Raw genomic sequence first — 18,472 nt, forward strand, 5'->3', positions numbered from 1 at the left:
CTGCATCAAAGAAAGAGTTGGACTAATTAATTAGATTGGATCGGAGGAGATGAGTACGTAGTTGTAAATTAAATAGTTTGAACTTAGCTTGGAAGATGATAAACTTGTCACAAGTCTAGATTATGCCATGTATGTTGGTTTTTCCATTTAACTAATAGATTAACACATCGGCCAACACGAAGCTGTATATATACTATAGTTACTAATTCTTACATATATGGAATATGTTTTGAAACATATCAAGTGCACATCGCAATATTGAAACTAATACATATATATGATCGATCATTAATATAATAGAACTATATTATTATTATTATTGTTATTAGGGAGTACTTCAAATTTTGTATTCATTCCAAAACAAGCGTCCCCGATTCATTAATAAGTAGTCTTAGGGATTGGTAACTTGAGGTGTAGAAATTGGTGCTGCTTCAGATGAGTTGATGGTTAAAGAGGTAGAAATAGTAGATGATTTGCAAGCATTTGGCTTCTTATATCCTCCTCTGTATGCTTTGCAAATGTAGCCTACAAAATTCTGATAATCCTGCATATATCAAACAAAACAAAATAAATTCGATCCCCTTACATGCATTTATATATAGTATGTGTAATTAATTTGAGATGGATGGATCGGAGCTGGGGGACTGACTTGTTGAAGAGGAAAATTGTTGACAAGCACCCATGGCACAAATTTGTGTCTTGGATTCAGATTAGCCGTTTCATCAGCATATGTTTTCTCAAGCTGCGGTATGGTACATTAATCAACAATTAACAAGTTTTAGAGGAGAGAATATATATATATATATTATGAAAAATCATGGTAACTCAAATAGCTAATTAATATACCAACCCTCATTAGGAGAGTTGGTACCTAGCCTTTACCAATAGGGTAATGGTCTAGGGTTCGAGTCCCTCCCTCCCCTACTTCCCCTTGTAATGGACTTGAATTTACTCAAAAAAAAAAAAAAAAAAAAAAATAGCTAATTAATATGAACAATCCTGATAAATCGGAAATTAAAATAAGTGTAAACGAACCTGATATCCGAGGCCGTTATTGTAGCAATTATCAAGGGGTTTAGGATCAAAACCATTTGAAGCAAAACAAGATTGCCACTGGGTGTGCTTGTTCATCAAATGCAGTCTCTCTACGCAGTATATGAACCTGAAATGAGTCTCCTGCAACAAACATTTTTAAATAAAAATAAAATAAAAAATATATATAGGCACTGTTAATATCTATCACCTACCACTTGAGGCCACTCATTTATTGCACATGCTTCTGTAACATCCAGCTTACACTCGTCTATACCATGCTGCCGAAATATTGTTAACACAAAAAACCATCAAATATATATTATTTGATCGATGATTAAAAGAAAGAAAAGAAAGAGAGAGAGTGGAGAAGATGGAGGAGAAAAAAAAAGGGGGAAATTAAACCTGGCAAATCCAGGTATCGTTGGGCTGAATTTGAGTGTTGCCCCAGGGGATTAGCCTGAGATTGACAATGTTGATGAGATCTGTGTGAAAAATGTTGACGAGATGGTTGACTATGAAGTTTGCACAATATGGGCACAGAGATTCATAGTAGACAGAGAGATTAACCCTGTTTGAAATGTCGGAGAAGGGATCATGATTATCAGTTTCCATAATACGGGCAGCAGATGCATGATGATGATGATGAGGTGGTTGTGATATTATGAACAAAACCAGAGATACAGATATTAAGACAGTTAGAGTACTGCTGCTGAAACTATGGAGTTGTCTTTCAGAAGACATCATCGTTTCCTTTTTTTATAGTAACACCCTCTCTCTATCTCTCTGTGTGTTTTTATATATGGTGGGTGGGTGTGGGTGTGTGTGGGTGTGTGTGTGTGTGTAATGAGTAATGTGTATTATGGATGGCATCAAGCAACGGTGTGGCTATTAAGTAGTGATCACTCAACTTGAATGGGCTTTTTCTTTTTCAGATGGCTTTCACTTTAATGCAATTTGCCACCTTTCTCACCATAATTAACTACTAAATAAAATGGAGTACTACTGTACTAGTACTACTACTGTTCAATCAATATAATGTTCATCTTCTCTCTCCCCACCCTATCTCTCTCTCTCTCTCTCTCTCTCTCTAAATAGATTTTTAATTAATTGGTTGGTTGGTGAGTTGATGTAGTGGACATTAATTAATGAAGAGTTTGACGGGCTAAGAAGTAAAAGCCCATTGTTGTGGTGGCCCATTAACTGAGCCCATCACTCCTCTTTCAACCGGAGAGAATAATAGTATGTATACTCAGTCCCTTAATTCCTCTCTCGTCCCATTACTTCTCACTCCCACTCCACTGAACTCAGGAAGGTAAAACTTGTCTCTCCTATGGCGTCGATTAATTTCAATCCCTTCAACGACAACTGGTTCAGAAACCCACCTAAGCTTCCCTTCCAAATCCAACCAATCAGCCTCCTCTCCTCTTTCTTTAACCCTTCTCCTTCTTCTCAAACCCCCAATTTCGCTTCCATTTCTAATCCCTTTTCCAAGAAACCAAATACTGACCCCGATAAAAAACCTGGCAAGCACCGCCAAATGCTCGACCAATTCTACTGGGAGTGCGAAAACTTACCAGATTACCGACACGCCCCTGAGGTTGAGAGGATTTTGCAGGAAGACCCTATTGCCGAAAAGAAGGAAAACCCCACCCAGGAGGAAATTGAAGAGAACGAGAAATGGTGGGCTGACTTTCGTAGCAACCCAGTTGTGCAGTTTTTGACCCGCGCCGAGGAGATCGCTGATAAGCTCAATGAGATTGAACTTCAGGAGAATTCTGTTCCCTACCGGAAAGAAGATAAGAAACTCTGGCAGGTATTCTTTTTTTTTTTTTTTTTATATACTGTCTAGTGGTCTATCTTCTTCTATAATTTTGAGTTGAGTTTTGCTACTTGTCTAATTAATTCTGTGAAGGCAGTGCCGAATATAATGGGGCTGGATGGGAGGCCAATGCCAAGGAAAGCTATAAAAACGAAGAGGGAATCGGATGATAAGTTTTGGGATTTTGCAAGGCAGTTCTTTTTTGGTCTTTGGGGGTTCAGGCAGCGGCCCTACCCACCCGGTAGGCCTATTGATGTCTCCCAGGCTATTGGTTATAAGAAACTTGAGAACCGTTATTACGACTGTAAGTTCACTATACCTTTCAGGTTCCGAATTACTATGTTTCTTCTTATTACACTAGTATAGGAAAATGTTTCTTCTTTTCGTATTGAAAAGTTACAAAATATATTCTTGTAGATTCTTATGGATGTTGGTTTTACAATATTATGGTGTTAAATGAATTGTCCAAATTCCCATGTTGACTGAATTGACACATTGATTTTGGCAATATAAATCATTTGATATAGAAAATTGGTTTTATGATAGTTGTGATGAGAAGTGGTGGGTGGTTCTACAAGGATAGATTGGGTCGTTCAAGAGGACCAATGGAATTAATACAGCTGAAAACAGCTTGGGGTGCTGGAATAATTGACAAGCATACATTTATATGGGGTGATGACTTGGATGAATGGGCACCTATTAGCATGGTGTATGGTATGGAGCGTGCTATTGCCACTTGGGAAGGTTTGTATTTACTGCAACGTGTTATTAAAGTGTTTATAACCCTAGTCTAGTTAGTTCCCCTGTTAAAAAAAAATGAATGGCTGGTTTGGTTTTCAGTTAGGTTAGGTGCAGCAGCGACAGCATGTCTGCATAAACTGCAGAAAGGAATAGCACCATGGGTACCTCTGAAGGGGCATGAGGTGAAAACATATAAGCAGGTACAGGAAGAGGCGTACGAGAGCAAAAGACGTGACTTAGCAGTTCTTGAGGCGAATGATGGTGTTTGGCCAGGTATGAGGACTCCTAGTCATGCACTGTTTCTATGGGCAAGTGGATCTGAGTTGACGACACTTTTAGAAGAGGACCACATGCCCAACAAATTCATCCCAAAAGATCTAAGGGTGCAACTTCAAAAAGTAATACCTGGGTTGAGGCCGTGGGAGGTTCTCAGCATTGAACAAGCTATGGATAGGATAACGTATGGTGGTAAATGGTACCGTGAACCTCTTGGTAGTTACACTACTGGCCCTCCTTACATTGCCGAATGGAACAAAGATGTCATGGTATGTATTTATGTCTGTTCGTCTAGATTGTAAATTCTCCCTCGGAAATTACAAACATGTTTTGTAAAATTGTTTGGTTGTTTGCAGAGACTGTTTGAGATATTCCATAGCCTGAGTGTTCAAACATACAACAAACTGGAGAAGACAATTCCAGGTTTCGACAAGATTATGGACAAAGTACAAGAAGATGCTGCTCAAAGGGCTGCCTCTAGGGAGGCAATCAGGGCCGCCGAAAAGATGTCAGGGAAGAAGAAGACCATTCCTGACCGAGATCGAAGCAATTTAAAGCAGCTCTAGCTCTAGCTCTAGCTCTAGCTGCTGCTGCTCAACTTTTTTTTATTTTATTTTTTTGTTGCTTCGGGGCATGCTTTATTTCTCTGAAATAGTTTTGGCTCAAGAATTCCTTCAAACTGATCATTATATGACGTGTCATTAGAATTTTTGAATTTATTGTTGACTTGTTGGTTACTCATTTAGCAGAAGATCCACATCCACTGAGAGCATTAAAATATCCATGTACATAATTTAGCAATTCTAGTAACCGACTTATCAGATAAGTAACCGACAATTGCACATGCATGCATCTTATTGGATGCTCTAGCTACTCTCCGTTCAGTGTTGAGTGTGATTAAAAATATAAAGGACACGTGGAACACTCCCGATGCAAGGGTCTTTATATAAAGGACGTTTGTCCGAGATGCATTAATAATAGCAAAAGATCGATAGATAGATAGATAGATATATAGATATCAAAACATAAAGAAAGAGATATCTCTGTTAATTAATCCGGAGGAGATGGAAGATGATGGTGTAACAGAGTTTAAAGACTTGTTGGTTTTGGATATTCCAGCAGGTGATCAAGATGGGAAGGAGGACATAGGTTGTGATGCCGATGCCGCTGCCGGAAAAAGTGAAGATAATTCAAGCGGTGGTGGTGGTGGCGGGATGTTAAGTGAGTTGATCTGTGCATTGGTTTCAAGAGATGACATCGGAGAAAAGGAAGAAGAAGCAGAAGAGGAGAGCAATAATAATAATAATAATAACAATTTGGTTTCTGAAATATTACATCAAAGTGGAGGCGGAGAACATAATGAACATGATGAAGACGATGGAAATGAGCCACAATTAGGTTTAATTGATACTATTATCTCTCACTTGCCTTCACCCCTTGATGGTATGCATCTACCTAATTTCTTCCTCCTACATTATTTAATTAATTTATCATAATCATATATATATTTATATTCTTGGCGCTGGGCTTGATTTTGTTTTTTGTTGAACATAACAGATGATGCTGCTCCAGCTTCAGACGAAGCTTGTATTTTAATCCATTCTATTGTTCACGATTAGCATCACTTTTCTTCTTTTTTTTTTGGGTGAAAAATATGTAAATAAATAAAATAGAAGGAGCAGTAAGTATGAAGATATTGTGTTCGGCCCAAATAAGATAGATATCCATGTAAAGGCGGTTCTGTTCGGCCCGGCCCATTCTTAATGGGAAGACAGTTGACTGTTGAAGTCCAAAACAAAACAACATTTTAAGATGATTGATGATGATGATGATTAATGAGCGATGTGTCTCTGAGTTGGTAGATATATGTTCATTTTTTAAAGAATGAACATATATGGAGTTTGCCGAAATATAATGTTATGGAATGGAACTAGTAGTACTTGTGATGCCTGCTACGCTACGTTAAGATTAAATCTTGATAATCTTTTGATTTCTGTCATCTCTGCCTCTTTATTTGACATACACTAAAATAGAATCAACGTCGGCTGTTGAGTAATGTATATGGAATGTAAGCTTTATCAAGAAACAAGGTTACTTTGATGATAAAACAAGTGTGTATATATATTTCAAGGAATCAGCCAACTGGCCGAGTGGTGTTAATAATTGTTTGTCGATTTAGAGAATGGGGGGTGTCCGGGGACCTCATCTTGTATGAGGACATAAAATTCCTCATTCGCATCTGCATATATACATACATATATGCTGAAGCTGAATAGGTACACATACATACACTGATTTAAAAAAAAAAAAAAAAAAGCTGATCGAATGAGTCAAAAGGTAATTATATTCTGTCTTTTGAGCTGAATGGGAAGATAAAAGCTGCGATTGTGATTGTGATATGGTGATGGAGATTCATATAGTTTCGATTAACACTCACACAGCTGCAATAAAGGTACTAATGAATTAAAAAGGCGTGTGTGGATAGAACATCCCCTCTTTGTCTCTATTTACCTCAACTTTTCTTTTGTACCCATCACTGGATTCCCATATTTATTTATTGCCAATCATCTTCATTCATCATCATCGTTTGAACGAAACTTGCCAGTTTTATTTAAGGTCTAATAAGCTATCTCTGTGCTATCTTTTATTACTTTAAAACTTCCTTACTTGATTGTAATAATTCTTTTCATGTGATGTGATGAGATGAGATGGAATGTGGAATATCTTTAACTGTGATATATTCTCTCTCTCATTATATTTTCTCCCACTAAAATCAATTTCCAAAGCAATCACCTGCCAGTTATTCACTCACCCTTTTTAAACCCTTGATCCATCCATCTACACGCACAAATTCTCAACAACTTGATCATGGTAGCCACTACGGCAGATTATGATGAAAACTCACACGATGGCCTAGAGTTCTGGCAATTCATGATTGCAGGGTCTATTGCTGGATCAGTAGAACACATGGCCATGTTCCCAGTCGACACTCTCAAGACTCGCATGCAAGCCATTACTTCTTCATTCAAAACCCCATCATTAAATCTCAGGCAATCCCTCGGCTCAATTTTGAAACTAGAAGGCCTTGGTGGGCTGTATAGTGGAATTGCAGCGATGGGACTAGGTGCTGGCCCTGCACATGCAGTCTACTTCTCGGTATATGAATCTTGTAAGAAATCTCTACCAAACAATCCGATTGCTCACGCAGCTTCAGGGGTGTTAGCTACTGTTGCCAGCGATGCGGTTATAACACCAATGGACCTAGTCAAGCAAAGGCTGCAGTTAAAGGGAAGTCCATATAAGGGAGTGGTGGATTGTGTGAGGAGGGTATTGGTTGAAGAGGGATTTGGGGCCTTTTACGCGAGCTATAGAACAACTGTTGTGATGAATGCGCCTTTTACTGCAGTTCACTTTGCTACTTACGAGGCTGCAAAGAGGGGGCTGACGGACAGTGATGAGACTTTGTTGGTGCATGCAACTGCTGGAGCTGCTGCTGGGGCGTTAGCTGCAGCCATAACCACTCCCCTGGATGTTGTCAAAACTCAGTTGCAGTGCCAGGTAATCAAATTTTATCGTTTATCTTTCGTGCTAATCATTGTTTTAAGGTTTGATTTCATGTCTTGTTGATTATTTTTATTATTGGAGATCAAAGATATATATGGATTGGCATTGCAGGGTGTGTGTGGGTGTGATCGATATTCGAGTAGTTCGATGGTGGAGGTGGTTCAGACAATAAAGAAAAGGGATGGGTATGGTGGGCTGATACGAGGCTGGATTCCAAGAATGTTGTTCCATGCGCCAGCTGCTGCAATATGCTGGTCTACATATGAAGCTGTCAAAAGCTTTTTCTAACTACTCAAAACTACTGTTCAATTTGGTCTATTCCTCACTTCAGCTGGAAAAGGACCAAAACAAGATGTTTAACATCAAATTAAAACTAATACACCTGAATACATAGTACATATGGATGGATGCCTGTATATAATAATATAAATTGTTGTATGCAATATATGTAGTAATATAATAAGAATGCCATGTTTTGAAGCTTTGATGGATTTGGGGTCTGTCTGTTTTAATGTGTCCTTGGCAATTGGCATCTCTATCTTTTGTTGTTCATGGATATTATCTGCCAAATAAAATTTTCTAATCTTTCATTAAAAAAGAGCACCAGTGGTCTAGTGGTAGAATAGTACCCTGCCACGGTACAGACCCGGGTTCGATTCCCGGCTGGTGCATATCTTTTTTGTATTTTTGCCTCTGCCACACAGTTAGTTGATATTTGATAACAGCAAACGATAGATAGATAGATTTAGTTGATATTTGATAACAGCAAACGATAGATGGATAGATTACAGTAACAAACGACAGTAGTACGTAGTAAGTATAGCTAGAACTTGTCGACAGTGATCCCATCTCGAAGAAGCTCATATGCATCTCTGCTTCTGGATTTCCTCATACCGGCAGTTACATGTATCTTTGTTTCATCACATGAAATACAAGACACCTTTATCCACACAATCATCTTTGTCTTAATTCCATCTATATCCCATAGCTTACCTTTCTCTAGATAACCATTTACAACTGTTGAGAAACGCAACACCGACTGGTCTTTGTACCCCACTTCACACACCTTTGGAATGTGCACTGTCAGCTTTCTCGTTTCCTCATCGAACTCGTAATTTGTCGCATCACGCGGGAATATACCTACTGCCAGCTCATACTCCTTGAGAAGTTCTGTTAATGGCTTCTGAACTTTTCCTGAGGAATAATACTACTTGTAATATTAGATCAATCATCGATCATCATCAAAGTATATGTATATATATATATATATACAACAAGAAAAAGAAGAAGACTCGCCTTTTATCTTGTTAACCAACCATGTTGCTCCCCCTTCGATGCTGGTTGATAAGGACTAATTATAACAAACACCAAGGACAATATATATCAGCATTCTAATAATAGCGTAGGAACCTCTGCGAAATTCTTTTGGTATTGATTCATATAATGCACGTATAAACCATATCTAAAATTAAGATTCTAAAATAGAATTGAGAGATTTGCTAATGTTAGAATGCAAATAACCTAAATTCCAGAAAAAAAAAAAAAAAAAAAAAAACTCGCTCGTTTGTTCTTACATTGATTTCGTTGGCGACGGAGGCAACCTCCTTGTTGGTTTGTTGGCCCAACCAATAAGAACCGACCTTGCTGAATACTTGATCCATTAACAATACAACAAGACAACCGCTCGCGCAAATACCTTAATTATTATAATCTCTCTCTTCCCTGATTTCTTTCTTTCAGAATGCATGCAGAGAGAGAAAGAGAAAGGTCTTGTTTGTTCTTCCCTACTTTTCAGCACGACATATCATATATGCACTCCTCTTCTTTCTCATTATTCTTGCTATTTGCGGCCTCTATTAATTTGTTATTTTAGCTCTCCTTGATTATAAATCATATTAATTAGACTTTTAATTAGCAGTTAATTCCTATATATTCCATTTTCTGTTGTCTTATCCATCGGATTTGTGAATGATAGATAGCAAATGAAGTATATAAGACATGACTTTATTTAAATAATCCACAATATATAATTTTCATTTTTTAGTTAATGGACTAATCAATTATTTATATATAAAAAGTTGTAGGATTACATTCCATCATAGTATAGTATTGAAAATAAATCATTTCTAAATGTTGTAGCTAGGTAATTTATTCTTGATCAAGTTAAATTTAATTACAGATTAAAAAATATTATAGATATATATCGTACGTCCTCTAGGGTGAAAATATTGTGGTAGGAATCTTATATCCGTAAGTTACTAGATCCTATTTTAGGGTTTGTTCTGGATCAACACATGAATTTTGATCGATCACAACTACCACTCTATCTCCTTCCTTGTTTACAAATTCATAATCCCGGTGTTTGTGTCTAAAAACTCACTAATTATAATTGAAAATGTGTAACTGTAAGTCCATTCCATTAATCATGCATGATCGCCAGATTGCTACTAAATTGACATATATAGATGATCAAAAAACAAATCAGCATTATATTCCAGAAAGATAATACAAGTCAGTCAGTCAGTAAGTCAAATGAGATTTACAGAATGCTCTTCCCCTGGTAAATGGTAATAGCGAACAACACATTACTACTACATCACACACACACACACACACACACACACACAAACAGTATATATGTTGGGGTTCTATATATATATTATATTCCAAAAACAAAATTACAAATATTAACATTCCCTAATTATGCAAAAATGGTACAGATTAATTTACATGCATAATATATATTATGCTCACCGCATACAATATTACGGAATTACTCATCCGAATCAAACGGATTCCTCGATCGGGAATATTTGTAAAAGAAAAAAAATAGAATTTATTATTCATCACCCTGATCGAGGCTCCTGAGGTCAAGTCCTAACAGCAAGAGGAGGCTGAGCAACGGCGGTGGTGGTGAAGAAAGAGAGGAAGCCAGAAACGCCTCCCTGAGGCTCCTGATCATCAAGGAAAAGATCTTCGGGAGCCCTAAAAGCACCGTGCAAGCAAACAATGCCTACGCCAACCATGAGGGCGGAGACTAGTACAGATCCGACGCTGGTGAGGAATATGACAACAACGGTTAAGAAGATTAAGAAGAGGAGGGTCTCGCGATCCGAGAATTGGCGTCCGAAGGCGGTGATTGGAGGATCAGACGACTGCCGAAAGAGGTAGAGGAATATCCACGCGGCGAGCAGGCCAGTAAGGAGGATTAGGGATATCGGATTCGTTAAAAGGGACACGGCGACGACGGCGGTGATGGCGACGAGGTAATTGATGCGAAAATAGTTATAGTTCTTGCGGAAACGGAGGCTAGCTTCCGATAGGGATTCGGGCTTGGAGAAGGCGGAACGGTCGAGGAGCTCTGGCCAGGGGCGGCGGCTAGCGAGGCCGGAGCCCACAGTGTCGGAGATGTTGGACAGAAAAGCGCGGACGGGCGAGGTGGAGGAGGAGGAGGACAATTGTTGGTTATCGGAGGCAGCGGGAGTAGATTGAGGGTTGGAGATTGGGAGGATTGCAGGGGAGGAGCTTGCTGCCATTTTTAGGTGATTGAATGTAAATATCGGCAAATTTGCAAGGAGGAAATTTATTTATAGGGAACGTTTGAGATATCATATGGCGTTCATGAAATTGTGTCGGTGGATCATGTGAACTGTGGAGCTCCCGATTAAGCCGAATTATTATTTGTTTATTTCCTTTTTGGTAACTAGACTCTAAGCTATGGATGCAAATTGGATCGGAATTTTTTTAATCTCCAATTTGAATCTATTAATTTTAGGAATTATCGGAAATAAATTTTCTATTTTTTTTCAAAACTTAAAAATGGGTTCCATTTTCTATTTAAAGAAAATCAGAATTCAAAAATGCATTCCAATTTCTAATACGATTTTAATTTCTGACAGTTCCGAATTCCGTCATTTTTCGATCACAAAATTTTCAAATTCTTAACAAATTACAGAAAAAAGGTTACACTTTCCTTCGACCTTTCATGACTTTATAATAATGCATAACTTGGCCAACAAAGTTTTTTTGGGGGAAAAAAAAAGAGAGGACTGCTTTGAAGATTGATAATGCAGCAGGTATGGTTTCAATCCCCTCTCAAAACAATAGCAGAAGCAAAGCACCTTTTTCCGACGGCACTTAAGTTTGTTGCTTCCCATCCTCGACCTTCCTTATAACATTCGATCTGTCACAAATAGACTTTCAGACAACAAATATATACTTTACCAAATAAATTTTAGAAAGAAAAAAAACCCACTAATGGTGGGTGTGTGTGTGTGTGACAGAGCCCGTGAGAGAGAGATGATTGACTAACCTGGTCGACAATTTCCTCGTCAGTTTGAATCCCACCAATGACATAAATGGAATCACCAAGAACAGCAGCAGCTGAATATCCCCTTCCTTGATTCATAGGCTCCGCACTCATCCATGTCCCAAGACGAGTATCATATATCTCAACACACGGAGCCATTGTTATTCCATCGTAACCACCTATTGCATACCTAGACAATTTCCCATCTTATCTCGTAATTACAACAATTCCATTCAATTCACATGGAATGGGACACTCTTTCATCCGATGAATATTCAAAAAACAGAGATTGGGAAATAAACTTACAACTTTTCATTCATTACCACCAGTGAGTGGCAGCCTCTACTCGCATTCATACTCCCAATTCTTGTCCATGAATTTTCTCTAGGGTCAAACCTTTCAGCAGTCCTGCACAAACCCAAAGAAAGCCACTTGTGAGATGCCATGCCGGACCTTCTTTCAAATTTTCCAAAAAAATGCTAATTTCAAACAGGTTTCGCAACTTACGTCAAGTACTCATTTCCATCATATCCACCAACAGCGTAGAGGGCACCATTGAGCTCCACAGCAGCAAGAGCAAACCGCTTTAAAACAAAGATCAATATTAACTAACAACAACGAATATTAATATTGATCTTTATCAATAAATACCCATTCATTTACCATCTCATGAATTATAATTCATTAAACACCAAAATCAATTGTCAGTGATGGTAGACTACCTTTTGCAACATTGAGCGTGCACAAATCCATCGCCCAACATATGGATCAAACATTTCTACATCCGAGAAGCATTCAGTCCCATTTCCACCACCAAGTGCGAAAATTTTACCATTTAAAGCAGCACCAGCTAAGCTGCCCTTTTCTTTGTTCATGGAAGGACGAAGGGTCCATTCGTTGTTTCCAGCATTATAAGACTCAACTTCATATAAACAAAATACAGGTGTCAATAAGTAGGAAGATCAAGAGGGAGAGAGAAAGACGTGCATGCATAATGAACTGATAGGGGCACAAAAATACCTGTATCATACCACATCATAGAACCAGATCCACCACCAAATACATAAAGTTCTTCATTACATCTGGCAACTGAGGCATATGATCGAATATAAGACATTGGCTTAAGAGACCTTAAGACATCATGTGAAGGTAAGAAGGAATGCAATGCTGATGACCACGCAACACCATCATATCCGCCAACTATTAAGATGGACTCATCAAGATTCAGGTACAATTCATCAGTGGACTCAATCGGTGCCTCGTCGCCAGAGAGTCTCATGGAAGTATTCAATGTCGACTCCAATTTCATACTTCTATTCTCCAGCCGATGAATTTCTTGTTCTGCCTCAGCCTGAAATGTGATGTGGACTTACATTGGGAATATAGGACTAATAAAAACCACTACCAACTCATTAACTATCACAGGCATGCACTCACTGGCAAAAGGGAGCAAAATATTGCTTCTTCAGTGATGGATAGTAACAGCCCAAACAGGTATGTTTGCACCACAATGAAACAGGAACCGGATTTTCACAATAACATAAATAAATAACCAATTATTACCATGCAAAAGAGATTTCACCACTAAGTGCATTGTGCTGAGGGAAAGCAAAAGCTGGTTCAGAATTTTATATAATACTTCAGTTCGACAAATCCAACTTCAATTTAAAGTCCCTTGCCAACATAAAGCAATATTATTTAACACAAAACCAAAATGACTTGTTCTCTGTGCAGAGTACTCGCAATGAAGCAACCAACTGGCAATTTATCAGAAAATTTAGATCACCACTATCTCCTTATCCATTTAACAACACGTAATGGCACATCAAAGGTGAGATTGTAAACTCGAAATTAACCAAACAATCAGATGAATTTTCTCCTCTCTTTTGCTCTTTGCCAAGAGAATGATCTCAATAAGATTCGAAGGTAATGATTAATGTACCCATTATTATGTTTATCTAAATCAATTTTAAGGACAATTCAGATAATTACAAAGATAAGCTGAACATTAAAATTTGTTTTGCGACCACATCAACTTCTAAATTGGATGCTTAAAGTTAATTTCTCAGGCATTTGCAAACACCCCCAACTTTACTCGCAACAACCAACTTCTAATTTTTCAAAAGCTTTTGCACACACCACCAAAGGCTCACTGGCTATCAAGGAAGCTCATGCCAAGTTTTCTGCCATGTGAGCAGTTTTTGGCTTATTTGATCTAAACCAAAATTGAAGTGCCAAAACACTAGATAGACCAAGCTAGAGGATTAATGTTACTGAAGAGAACCCAATTTTGTTCCCACTAACATAATGCAATTACACAGCAGTAGACAATCAAGTCTCTAAATAGGTATATAGTTTTTTAATCAGAACAAGAAGCATGTCAGTTTTCTTATCAGATTACTAGTTCAAATTGATACTCTTCCCCAAGAAAGCCAGGAACTTAAACAACAAGTTAAATGCTTTTGGAAGATGAGGGTTGTTGAAACAGAAAAAATACCAGCTTTTTTTCAAGACTTGCCATCTTTTGATTTTGCTCTTGCTTAAAAGTCTTTAGCTCTTCCATTTCCCTGCACAACTGCATTCAACATAGATATAGGCGTTAGCTATGTCAAAAACCACTGAAATCTGACTGCACTAACAGTGCAATGTGCATGATGATCTTTAAAGCACGCAAAATAACACATGAAGGTTTAAATTAAATAGAATTCAGCCAAGTTAACTAGCTTGAATGCAGTTTTAGACTCAAGGAATCTCAACTAACTAGTTTCAAATATAGACAAAGCAACTGGATGTTGAAAAAAGTACCTGTACTATGATAGCAGGATAATCAAGTGAATCCAAAGAACTTCCACCATTCTTCTTCTCCAAAGTAACCAGATCATCATCATCGTGGGTTTCATGTTTCAAGTCCATGACACTTGTAGATGCACCTCCTATCCCACGCCCTATCATGTTTCCATCTTTAAACTCAGAACTGAGAGCCAACTCTTTCAGTTTCATGTAAATAAGATCCTTTTCATTGCACTCTACCATTGAGTTGGATGTTGATGCCTCCATCCATTGATTATTTTCACCCAAACAGAGGGTACCATTTGCAGTGGCCGATGTTCCAATTGAATCATGAGAGTTGACAAAATCATCGGTCAAGAGTGGTGGCTCAGATACTCCACTTTCTTCTCTCTTGTTGCTTGAGGGAAGCCTCTGCACTATTGCAGTCCGCTTGGGGAGATTTTGTGGTACAAAGGGCCTCGGGGCAACTGCTAAAGAGGATAGCATGGATATCAACTTGTTTGCTTGAACATGGTCCAACTCAAACCAAAAATGGGTTTGACTGTAATAGTTATCTATAATTATTGGCTTGAACTGATACTCAGCAAGGACTTGGCAATGCATGCGGACACGTACTTGGACCTATACGAAAAATAATGGAGACAATGACGTAGCTGGTAAAGCCATAACAACTGATGGTATTTCCATATAATAATACCTGAGCTGGATACTTTGTTCTCTCTGAACCGTCTGATGTCCAAGCATATGAATCGATATTCATTTTCCCTGAGCTAGCAGCTTCGTAGATACCATGAAGTTGTCTTCCATTATAGTTGAACAAAAATAATGGTAGACCTGGCGCAATGTTCTTTACATATAAAAAGTGTTGTGCTGGCAGGCCTGTCAACAATTCAAACAGAGATGAGTCTCCCGATGGATAAGTTTTAAACCAATTTTATCATGAGATTATGAGTTAAAGTCTTGAACAAATTAGTGACTGTAAGACAATATCTACAATTGACTCAAATATGACTAACCAAATAGTTGATTGGTGAGACATTCTTTGATAGTGCTTGTTGTGCAACCAAATATTACACCTCCAAGTTGATTCTTATTCAAATTTCTTGCACACGCCATGTTAGATGCCATCGACCAAGAAGGAGAAGCTTCACTCTGACGTTTGTTCTTCACAACTCCCATTCTGACAAGGCAATTGGATGAACCATGAGCCAGATTAAAACTCCACTTGGAATTGGAAATTCTAATGCAATCAAACTATTTTTACATGATGTCATGGAAAGATCATTAGATAAATATGCAGATGGCAGGAGTACTTGTTGTTATTGGGGAAGTAGAAATGGATGTCTTAGAATATGCAAATATTAGGAATATCAACAAAAACGAGATGCTACAAACATTAAAAAATTTAAATGGAAGTAAATAAGGTACAGCCATGACTAATTATTCGAAAGAAATTTTACTCGAAACAAAACTGATTGAAATGCTCAACGTGGAGCAAATTCTACTAACACAGGGGATACTGATGGGAGAATACACCAGAATATCAACGAAAAACAGGCATATCCAATATTAACAAAAATCTCGCTGCATTTTATGATCATCAGGAAAATCATGCTAACTTTAAGCTGCCTTGAACAAATGATAGTATAAGTGCAGGGCAGCATTAAAAAACAAACTAATACTCTTTAATTAGTTCATTCCCAATGATTCGCAATACTAAATAATCCCAAAACACAAAGAATCCAACAACAACAAGGAAAAATGGAGTGATTCCCAATGGAAACAACGCAAGTCATTCAATTACGCCAGATATGAATTTAATAGCGAATATGAAGTCAACAATTGTTCCAACTCCGAATTACCTTTATTATCCAGATAATGACAAATTATCAGGAAACCGAATAATATAACAAAATCAGAAAACCTAGGTGAAATGTGAAATAAAAGGAGAGAAGAAAACCAATAGACTTGATATACCATAAAATCGAGCATACTAAAAAAAGAAAACCACTTCATGTTCTTGAATCATATACATTTGGTGAGTTTCAGTGTGTGTGGCATACAAAGACGATGAAATTGTACAGAGGAAAGAATCTCGCAGCAACAGAAACGTGAATTGTACTAACCCTGATACAGTACTGTTAAAGCGCGAAATGGTGTATAGTTTGATAACCCTGCACTAGCGCATGTTAGCGAAGAGCGACCGGCATTCGCAATTCTTTCAGGTTTTGTTTTGTAAGGGCGGGCCTTTATACTTCAACATTGCTCTAATATTTTTTATTTATGTTTTGTTCTTTTTTTGATAAGAACTAATATTTTTTTATTTTTTTATATATTTTTACTTTCAATACCAAAGATGAAATCTTCTATTTTGTTCTAAAATTCTCTACACTAGTGGAAGCCCATGTTCTAAACTTATTGTGTACAAAGAGTTGGTGTAATAGATAGGCATGTTTAGGGAATTTTAGGCCCCGTTCCTAATATATATAAATTAATCATATATTATTTCAGACTAAAATATTGTATAAAAATTATTTGAGTATTATTTTTATTTTTAAATCGTTAAGATAGAGTTAATTGCATTTGCTACCCCTGTGAAATTCAAAACTGCACAATTCCCCCATGTCATAAAAAAATAGCAAATACCCCCTATGCTTATTAGTCAAAGGCGAAAACCCCCCTTGGAGCTGATCGTGCGACTCACTCGCCGCGTTTGCGATTTTTTCTTCCTTTTTACTTATGAAATGACAAAACTACCCCGTGGTTATTTGCAAGAAAAAAATTTCAGCCCTTAAACATATAATTTTTAAAGGTAAGGAACTAAATTGAAGTTTAAAAACAAATGCAGGGTTAAAATTGCAATTTTCCAGAACTTAATTAAAATCCTAAACCTATCCCCTAATTTCTTTCCTCATCTTCTCTTCTTCCTCTCCAAAATTTCTGGACCTGAAGAATTGCAAGGATTAGCTTAGGAAGGTCGAGGAGAGAGAGGGATTGAGTAATGTTTGTGTTTGTTGGCGGTTGAATTGGGGTGGTTGTGGGCGGCGGATTTGCAGAAAGTGGTGTTGCGGCGTTGGAATTGTCGGGTGGAAGGACATGTGTCGGAGGTGAGGAAATAATAATAATAATAATAATAATAATAATAATAATAATAATAATAATAATAATAATAATAATAATAATAATAATAATAATAATAATAATAATAATAATAATAATAATAATAATAATAATAATAATAATAATAATAATAATAATAATAATAATAATAATAATAATAATAATAATAATAATAATAATAATAATAATAATAATAATAATAATAATAATAATAATAATAATAATAATAATAATAATAATAATAATAATAATAATAATAATAATAATAATAATAATAATAATAATAATAATAATAATAATAATAATAATAATAATAATAATAATAATAATAATAATAATAATAATAATAATAATATTATTATTATTATTATTATTATTATTATTATTATTATTATTATTATTATTATTATTATTATTATTATTATTATTATTATTATTATTATAATTATTATTATTATTATTATTATTATTATTATTATTATTATTATTATTATTATTATTATTATTATTATTATTATTATTATTATTATTATTATTATTATTATTATTATTATTATTATTATTATTATTATTATTATTTATGAGGAGTGATGAATAGGAGAGATAAATGAGTTGGTGGAATCAAATATATAGGTTAGTTAGTAGGTTTTAGTAGGTTTGAAAATTGAAAAAAATATGAATATGTTGTAAATAATATGGAATGTGTGGTTTCCTAACTTAACCACTTTGAGGGTCTTTTCAACCTCCCACTAGTGTAAACTTCCCACGTCTTAGTCACATGATGTGTGTAGGAAATAACTTCCATGGAACTTCCATTT

At 36.5% G+C, this 18,472-nt stretch overlaps 7 protein-coding genes and 1 non-coding gene across 10 annotated transcripts; 4 read left to right on the forward strand and 4 right to left on the reverse strand.

Moving 5' to 3' along the window:
- Window positions 1-163: 163 nt before the first annotated feature.
- LOC105970069 (gamma-interferon-responsive lysosomal thiol protein) lies at window positions 164-1,896 on the reverse strand. The gene is made up of 5 exons (XM_012994851.2): window positions 1,438-1,896; window positions 1,248-1,313; window positions 1,036-1,176; window positions 650-742; window positions 164-544 (listed from the first exon to the last, which is right to left on the reverse strand). Exons 1-5 carry the CDS (start codon window positions 1,777-1,779, stop codon window positions 392-394), a joined length of 795 nt encoding a protein of 264 aa, XP_012850305.2. The 5' UTR covers window positions 1,780-1,896; the 3' UTR covers window positions 164-391.
- A 71-nt stretch (window positions 1,897-1,967) lies between these two features.
- Window positions 1,968-4,628, forward strand: LOC105970068 (histone-lysine N-methyltransferase ATXR3-like protein). Its single transcript, XM_012994849.2, has 5 exons — window positions 1,968-2,848; window positions 2,948-3,158; window positions 3,401-3,598; window positions 3,695-4,140; window positions 4,228-4,628. Exons 1-5 carry the CDS (start codon window positions 2,366-2,368, stop codon window positions 4,435-4,437), a joined length of 1,548 nt encoding a protein of 515 aa, XP_012850303.2. The 5' UTR covers window positions 1,968-2,365; the 3' UTR covers window positions 4,438-4,628.
- A 215-nt stretch (window positions 4,629-4,843) lies between these two features.
- LOC148766719 (uncharacterized) lies at window positions 4,844-5,563 on the forward strand. Its single transcript, XM_088826220.1, has 2 exons — window positions 4,844-5,314; window positions 5,429-5,563. Exons 1-2 carry the CDS (start codon window positions 4,936-4,938, stop codon window positions 5,488-5,490), a joined length of 441 nt encoding a protein of 146 aa, XP_088682346.1. The 5' UTR covers window positions 4,844-4,935; the 3' UTR covers window positions 5,491-5,563.
- Window positions 5,564-5,914: 351 nt separating this feature from the next.
- On the forward strand, window positions 5,915-7,920 carry LOC105968258 (uncharacterized). The gene is made up of 2 exons (XM_012992888.2): window positions 5,915-7,429; window positions 7,547-7,920. Exons 1-2 carry the CDS (start codon window positions 6,740-6,742, stop codon window positions 7,721-7,723), a joined length of 867 nt encoding a protein of 288 aa, XP_012848342.2. The 5' UTR covers window positions 5,915-6,739; the 3' UTR covers window positions 7,724-7,920.
- Window positions 7,921-8,035: 115 nt separating this feature from the next.
- On the forward strand, window positions 8,036-8,106 carry TRNAG-GCC (transfer RNA glycine (anticodon GCC)). The gene has a single exon. It is a non-coding gene; the product is annotated as a tRNA-Gly (tRNA).
- A 65-nt stretch (window positions 8,107-8,171) lies between these two features.
- LOC105968260 (uncharacterized protein At5g01610) lies at window positions 8,172-9,290 on the reverse strand. Its single transcript, XM_012992889.2, has 3 exons — window positions 9,010-9,290; window positions 8,732-8,786; window positions 8,172-8,629 (listed from the first exon to the last, which is right to left on the reverse strand). Exons 1-3 carry the CDS (start codon window positions 9,094-9,096, stop codon window positions 8,259-8,261), a joined length of 513 nt encoding a protein of 170 aa, XP_012848343.2. The 5' UTR covers window positions 9,097-9,290; the 3' UTR covers window positions 8,172-8,258.
- Window positions 9,291-10,073: 783 nt separating this feature from the next.
- Window positions 10,074-11,066, reverse strand: LOC105969987 (PRA1 family protein B4). Its single transcript, XM_012994760.2, has one exon. The coding sequence runs from the start codon at window positions 10,969-10,971 to the stop codon at window positions 10,306-10,308; it is 666 nt and encodes a 221-aa protein (XP_012850214.1). The 5' UTR covers window positions 10,972-11,066; the 3' UTR covers window positions 10,074-10,305.
- A 222-nt stretch (window positions 11,067-11,288) lies between these two features.
- LOC105970146 (influenza virus NS1A-binding protein) lies at window positions 11,289-16,945 on the reverse strand. 3 transcript variants are annotated; one of them, XM_012994945.2, is made up of 11 exons: window positions 16,661-16,945; window positions 15,551-15,714; window positions 15,232-15,413; window positions 14,550-15,155; window positions 14,242-14,319; window positions 12,765-13,095; window positions 12,467-12,666; window positions 12,252-12,328; window positions 12,051-12,152; window positions 11,748-11,934; window positions 11,289-11,618 (listed from the first exon to the last, which is right to left on the reverse strand). In XM_012994945.2, the coding sequence occupies exons 2-11, from the start codon at window positions 15,711-15,713 to the stop codon at window positions 11,520-11,522; spliced, it is 2,025 nt and encodes a 674-aa protein (XP_012850399.2). In that variant the 5' UTR covers window position 15,714; window positions 16,661-16,945; the 3' UTR covers window positions 11,289-11,519. The 3 variants fall into 3 exon arrangements, with proteins under 3 accessions (XP_012850399.2, XP_088682568.1, XP_012850400.2); XM_088826442.1 differs by having other exon boundaries at window positions 16,512-16,673; XM_012994946.2 differs by lacking the exon at window positions 16,661-16,945 and adding an exon at window positions 16,397-16,590.
- Between the last annotated feature and the right edge of the window lie 1,527 nt (window positions 16,946-18,472).

The sequence above is a fragment of the Erythranthe guttata genome, chromosome 12 (genome assembly GCF_056151865.1).
Source record: "Erythranthe guttata isolate IM_541 chromosome 12, IM_541, whole genome shotgun sequence".
Taxonomy (NCBI): Eukaryota; Viridiplantae; Streptophyta; class Magnoliopsida; order Lamiales; family Phrymaceae; genus Erythranthe; species Erythranthe guttata.

Coding starts and splice junctions, on each gene's coding strand:
- LOC105968260 (XM_012992889.2), bottom strand. CDS start 9,096: ATGGATCAAGTATTCAGCAAGGTCGGTTCTTATTGGTTGGGCCAACAA. Junction 8,787..9,009: donor CCGTCGCCAACGAAATCAAT/GTAAGAACAAAC, acceptor TGTTATAATTAG/TCCTTATCAACCAGCATCGA. Junction 8,630..8,731: donor GTTGGTTAACAAGATAAAAG/GCGAGTCTTCTT, acceptor ATTATTCCTCAG/GAAAAGTTCAGAAGCCATTA.
- LOC105970068 (XM_012994849.2), top strand. CDS start 2,366: ATGGCGTCGATTAATTTCAATCCCTTCAACGACAACTGGTTCAGAAAC. Junction 3,159..3,400: donor TGAGAACCGTTATTACGACT/GTAAGTTCACTA, acceptor GTTTTATGATAG/TTGTGATGAGAAGTGGTGGG. Junction 4,141..4,227: donor AATGGAACAAAGATGTCATG/GTATGTATTTAT, acceptor GGTTGTTTGCAG/AGACTGTTTGAGATATTCCA.
- LOC105968258 (XM_012992888.2), top strand. CDS start 6,740: ATGGTAGCCACTACGGCAGATTATGATGAAAACTCACACGATGGCCTA. Junction 7,430..7,546: donor AAACTCAGTTGCAGTGCCAG/GTAATCAAATTT, acceptor TTGGCATTGCAG/GGTGTGTGTGGGTGTGATCG.
- LOC105970146 (XM_012994945.2), bottom strand. CDS start 15,713: ATGGGAGTTGTGAAGAACAAACGTCAGAGTGAAGCTTCTCCTTCTTGG. Junction 15,414..15,550: donor TCTCACCAATCAACTATTTG/GTTAGTCATATT, acceptor AATTGTTGACAG/GCCTGCCAGCACAACACTTT. Junction 12,667..12,764: donor TATGATGTGGTATGATACAG/GTATTTTTGTGC, acceptor GTTTATATGAAG/TTGAGTCTTATAATGCTGGA.
- LOC105969987 (XM_012994760.2), bottom strand. CDS start 10,971: ATGGCAGCAAGCTCCTCCCCTGCAATCCTCCCAATCTCCAACCCTCAA.
- LOC148766719 (XM_088826220.1), top strand. CDS start 4,936: ATGGAAGATGATGGTGTAACAGAGTTTAAAGACTTGTTGGTTTTGGAT. Junction 5,315..5,428: donor CTTGCCTTCACCCCTTGATG/GTATGCATCTAC, acceptor TGAACATAACAG/ATGATGCTGCTCCAGCTTCA.
- LOC105970069 (XM_012994851.2), bottom strand. CDS start 1,779: ATGATGTCTTCTGAAAGACAACTCCATAGTTTCAGCAGCAGTACTCTA. Junction 1,177..1,247: donor TAAATGAGTGGCCTCAAGTG/GTAGGTGATAGA, acceptor TGTTTGTTGCAG/GAGACTCATTTCAGGTTCAT. Junction 743..1,035: donor ATAACGGCCTCGGATATCAG/GTTCGTTTACAC, acceptor ACCATACCGCAG/CTTGAGAAAACATATGCTGA.